At 30.0% G+C, this 6,293-nt stretch overlaps 1 protein-coding gene across 1 annotated transcript; it reads left to right on the top strand.

The window, feature by feature from the left end:
- Positions 1-3,402: 3,402 nt before the first annotated feature.
- Positions 3,403-4,461, top strand: LOC130967032 (uncharacterized). Its single transcript, XM_057891853.1, has one exon. It carries the CDS (start codon positions 3,403-3,405, stop codon positions 4,459-4,461), a length of 1,059 nt encoding a protein of 352 aa, XP_057747836.1.
- Positions 4,462-6,293: the final 1,832 nt, after the last annotated feature.

Genomic DNA, 6,293 nt, shown 5'->3' on the forward strand with positions numbered 1-6,293 from the left:
AAACAGGTTTTGAAAATTATGCTTTCAAAAAAGGTTTTATAAGCAAAAATTCGAAATATACTAAAATACCATCAAAATACATTCCTAAAATTCAAGAGCTAGAAGGAGAAAAAATGCTTGACCTAGATTGCAAAAAGAACGAAAAAGAAATTTTCGAAGATTGGATGAACTCTTTTCTGTTAGAAGCTTATACAAACCCAAAATTAAATGAATTATCTGAAATGGATATTTGGAACTTCATAGGTTTCCACACTAAAGGAACCATAAGAAATTATATGTTATCAATAGATAATAAAATAATAGAAGAATTAGCTGAAAAAACAACAGCTTATGATAAAATAGCACACATAATGAGGGTTCTATACAAAGAATTTTTTGGAAAAAATGTCATAAATTATAGAACCGAAATTTCTGAAAAAGAGTATTTAGAAGCAAAAAATCACTTGGCCAATATTCAAATATTCGATCTATGCTATATAGAATCCTATATTTGTGAATATAGAATACATTATTATAAATTAAAAGAAGAAGATAAAAATCATTATCTTAACATGTATATCACAAAACTTCCATATCCTGCTAATGAAATTATTATGGGAAGATTTATAAGAGAAATAAATAATAAAACAATTGAAAATAATTTCGGTGGAGCAACATCTGCAATAAGAGAGGAAATAAAAGAACGCTGTATGCAGGAAGCTACTCAGAAAAGATTTAATAATATAATTAGAATTTGTTGTCAAGATAACGAAGAAATTCCTCAAAAATATGGTTCTAATAAAAATATTCGGAAATACCATCCTTATAAAAATATCCAAAGAAAAAGAAAATATCATTTTAGAAAAAGAAAATATTATCCAAATTGGAGAAAAAAGAGATATTTTAGGGAAAGAAGTATCAATAAAAAACAAAAGAACTATTGCCCAAATAAAAAAGAAAACTGTAAATGTTGGTATTGTCAAGAAGAAGGACATTATGCAAATGAATGTCCAAAAAAGAAGGATAAAAAAGACCTAACTAAACAACTAGAAGTCGCAAAAACTTGTTTTATGGAACCTTTAGAAGAATCTGATGATGAACTAAAATATATTTTTGAATATGTCTCAGAAACAGACTCAGAGACAAACTCAGGAACTGAGTAATAGCGCTACATTTATTACTGTAAAAATTACAGAAAAATTTATTAATGCCTTCATAGACACAGGGGCAACAAAATGTTTTGCAAGTTCAAATATAAAACTTAACTGGAAAAAATTAAAAAATCCACTAAGAATTAGAATAGCCGATAAATCTATACACAAAATTAATTTTAAAGCAGAAATGATTGAAGTCTTCATTCAAAATTACAGATTCATCATTCCAGCTATATATAAATTAGAATCTGGAATAGATTTAATTATAGGAAATAATTTCCTTAAACTTTATCACCCTTTTATCCAAGAATTAACATATATAGTTCTAAAAGCCCCATATGATTCCTCTCTAAATCAAAGGGCAAAATTAATAAAAATCCCAACTACTACTATAAACGAAATTCTAAAATTTAAAATATTTTCTATTCTAGAAGAATGTTATTTGAACCTATATTTTCAGATAAAAACTCCAAAAAATGACCTTGAAATTAAAATAGAAGAACTTTTAAATGAAGTTTGTGCTGAAAATCCTTTAGATATTAAAAATACAAACAAAGAATTAATAAGTATTAAGCTAAAAGTTCCTACAAGGGAAATAAATGTTCCAAATAGAATCCCCTATTCAGCTCGAGATAAGGAAGAATTTTCATCCGAATGTAAGGATCTTTTGGATAAAGGAATTATAAGACTAAGTAAAAGCCCTCATGCGGCCCCAGCCTTCTATGTTGAAAACAATAACGAAATTAAAAGAGGAAAACGAAGAATGGTTATTAATTATAAAAAAATGAATGAAGCAACCATAGGAGATGCTCATAAGCTCCCAAGAAAGGATTCCATTCTAGAAAAAATCAAAGGAGCAACTTGGTTTTCATCGCTCGATGCAAAATCAGGATATTGGCAACTTCGTTTAGACGAAGAAACAAAGAAATTAACTGCCTTTACTTGTCCAACAAAAGAATCAACAGGAGTTTTACTCTACGAATGGAATGTCCTACCATTTGGACTAAAACAAGCTCCAGGTATTTATCAGAGATTTATGGAAGAAAATTTAAAAGATTTAAATGATTTTGTTCTAGTTTACATTGATGATATACTAATCTTTACAAAACAAGATAAAGAAGATCATCTTCAAAATTACTAATTGTCTTAGAAAGATGTAAGGAAAAAGGTTTAGTCCTCAGTAAAAAGAAAGCTAAGATAGCAAAACAAGAAATAGAATTTCTTGGATTAATTCTATCTACTGAAGGGAAGTTAAAACTTCAACCAAATGTATTAGAAAAAGTAGATTTATTTCCTGATAAAATGGAAGATAGAAAACAATTACAAATATTTTTAGGATGCATAAATTATATTTCTGATCAAGGATTTTTAAAGAATATAACAGATTATACTAAAAACTTATTTTCAAAAATAAGTATAAAAAAGAGTTGGAAATGGGAAGAAAAGGATAGCCTGCAGATTCAAAAAATTAAAGAACTTTGTAAAAATCTTCCAGAACTTTATATTCCGGAAGAAGATGACTATTTAATAGTAGAAACAGATGCTTCAGACAAGACCTGGTCAGGCTGTCTAAAAGCTAAAAAAGCTGAAAAAAGCTTGAACAAAGAAAAAGAATCACTAGATTCTAAACATTCCTCAAAGGAATTACTATGCAGATATATTTCTGGAACATTTACACCAACAGAACAGAGGTATACTACCCATGAAAAAGAAACTCTAGCAGCAATAAAAACTATTAAGAAATGGAGGATTGATCTACTTCCAAGGGAATTTACATTACGAACAGACTCAAGTTATTTAACAGGTTTTATTAGATATAATTTACAATCCGACTATAATCAGGGTCGTCTGGTAAGATGGCAAATGTTTCTATTACAATATCCGATAAAAATCGAGTATATTAAAGGAAATAAAAATATTATTGCAGATACATTGACAAGAGAATGGAGTTCATTGTCAACACAATGAATCAAGAAATCCAGAAGCTTGAACAAGAGCTTGAAAGGTGCAATCATTGCCACCAGCTAAGAACTAAAATTCAATCTATCAAGAAGGCCATGGAAGCCATGAAAGTTCCCCAGCAAGCAACATTACCTGCTCCAATACCAATGCTCGCAACACCATCAGAGTTCAGCCAGCTAAGCGTGGTGGACCAGCCACAAAACCCAAAACCAATTTTTTCTGAAAAATCCCTGAAAATAAAACTCTGGCAGAAATAGTTAAAAAATCAACTCAGAATAAAAAATATTATGTCATATATAATGGCCCAATGAAAGGAGTTTACGATGATTGGGCTAAAGCAGCCCCATTCACCCATCAGCCCAAAACTATTCACAAAGGAGGATTCTTGACAATAGAAGAGGCAAAAGAATCCCTCAGAGAATATGAAGTGCTCCATCCAGAGCAAATTCTAAAAAGAGCAGAAAAAGCTCCAGTACAAATCCAAAGAACAGCCCAAACCCAAAGGACTGGACTAATGAAAAATATTCCCACAAGAGCCGAAATAAATGACAAGAAAAGGGTCTGTAGATCAAACTGTAGAGAAACCTTAAATCTGGTTCTAAATTGGACTCTAGACAAAAGAGCAATATTGGGATATTATCCCATTAACAAAGAACAGCTAACAAAGCTGGTAATCTTCCCAGAGGCTTCACCCTCTGATACATATCAGTTTTTCCAATACGGATTAATTGATACAATCCTAATTTTTGACAATTTAAATATCATTAAAGAATTTCCTGCAGGTTTTATAGATGCAGTGAAAAAATTCAAAAATATGATTGATGCAAGAGAACCAAGAGATATATCCCTAAAATTTACAAGTAGTCAGCCAATCTTCAATGAAGAAGGAGAATGTTTGATCCCAGCATTTCAAGTAATTTTCATGTCAGTCTTCCCAGGAGATTTTCAACCAATAGAACAAGTTCAAGATCTATCAATTTATAGCGACGAAGGAAGATTGGCCAGTACATTGGCAAGAGTCTTCGAGAGAGCCCAAAAAATAAACAAAGAATCCAGAACAAGAATAAACTACAAAAGTAGAAACACTCTAATTGTTTCTAGTAAGAAAAACCAAATTGAATCAAGAGAGATGAGACTTCTAGTGGATTTTGAATCAGCATTTTACAACTTTTCTGGATTACTGGAAAAACTTCCTGACGGGATAAGGAGGAATCTATGCCATTTACTAAAAGACAAAGAAGACCATAGGTGCCAGCTGTGCGCCTCAGAAATGTCTGAAGAAAGCAACAATGCTGAAGACCCCACCCACATGGGAAAAGAAGAGGATGAGACATCTGAGTCATCCATCAACATTATTGTTGAATGATGTAAGAGCTTTCGTCACAAGGCACCAATAATGTAGTTGGTGCGAATTATTGCTCAATGACGTAAGCAATGACGTCATAAGAAGGGTAAGGATGGGATTTGTCCATCAAACCCAACCATTATAAATAGAGTGCTAAGTTATTTGATAGAGTATCAGAAATCAGAAAGCAGGAAGCTTAGAGTACTCACAGGCCAGGAGGGCAAAGAGGAAGTAGCTGAGGCGATTCTGGAGTCTGATCCATTAGAAAAATAATTCTAAGATATTCCCCTCTGGAATTAATTTGTAAAATCTCCCCTCTGGAGAACAAAACACATATTGTAAAATAGCAATAAATAAAGAAGTTTATTCTCCAGAAAGGTACATCTTTATCCCAATCTTTTTAAGTTATGAATTACTTAGAAGATATAGAAATAACTGAAGAATCTGATTACTATAAGCTAACTGCTTTACTTGATAATGAAAAACAAGCTATTTTAAAAACGGAATTAGATCTTAAACCTAACGATAATTTTAATAAACAAAATCCTCTAAAAGAAATCTTTAATAGAAAAAATATAATATATTATGGAAAAATTCAGATTGAAACTCCAATAAAAATACAATCCGCAAATGGAGAACTTGAAATAGCTATGATAAATGAACAAGATGTAAATAAACAAATTGGAAAAATTAAAGATCAACAAAAAAGATCTAAAATTGGATGGATTCATATTAGTACCATTCAAGTTTTAGTTAAATCCACATACATGAAAGGAATTAATTCTCCAATAAGTCTGGCAATCTGTGATAAAAGAATCACTAATCCTAGAGATCAAATAATTGGAATAATCCATGGTAACTTGGCAAATGTAAATGTTAAATTCAATGCTCATATTGGATACGCTATTCCTCTATCAACCGAAAATCTCGGCAGATCCTTAAGTCTGGCTTATAAATTCCATAAGATAGATTTAATGGAACAAAATGATGAACCTTTTTCTATCACATATGCAATTAATTATGCGCTGACAAATAGTCATCATAGTATAGACTTCAAAGATAAAGAAAGAATTTATGTTGATGAACTATTTCAAAAGTTTGTAAAAACAGAAATTCCAAGAAATAAGGCTATTGAAAGCCCAGTTTTGTTATTAAAACAACCGTCAAGAAATTCATTTTCATCATCTAGTTTTAGAATAAGAGAATCTAAAATTAACAGCCCTCTAAGTCTATCTCATTTAAAAATTGAAGAAAAAGATTCTGAAATAAAGGAATTAACAAAAAGAATTGAAAAGTTGAATGAAACTTTAAATAATAAATTATGACGATAAATAAAGAAGAAATATACGTGTCTTATCAAGATAAGAAACAAGAACTCTTTGAAAGAGAAAATCATTTGAAATATTTAAAGTTTTCTGAAATAAACCAAAGAGCTTTCAAAACTTTAGTATTATCTTATAACAATCTGAAAAAAGAAGTCGAAGAATTAGAAAAAATAATAGAATCTTTAGAAAATAACAATGAAGCTATGGCAGAAGATGCAGAAATTCTAATATGAAAGATTTTCAAAAAAGTCTTATTTCTTTAAAAACAATTAAAAGGAATATGAAAACAAGAATAATGGCTATATCTATAAAAATAAGAAATTTGACAACTGAATCTTCAGATTTAGAAACAGAAATCAAGAAGGTAAACAAAAAGATATTTAGAACAAGAAAATTAATACAACGTTTTAAAACTAAAAATCAGTCAAAAATTTAAAAGAAAATATTAAGAATAAACAAATTTATCGTGCTCGAAGATTGCATTATCTTCACATACAAAATATGATTGCATTACAAGCTTTTGAATCA

Source organism: Arachis stenosperma, chromosome 3 (assembly GCF_014773155.1).
Source record: "Arachis stenosperma cultivar V10309 chromosome 3, arast.V10309.gnm1.PFL2, whole genome shotgun sequence".
In the NCBI taxonomy this organism is placed as follows: Eukaryota; Viridiplantae; Streptophyta; class Magnoliopsida; order Fabales; family Fabaceae; genus Arachis; species Arachis stenosperma.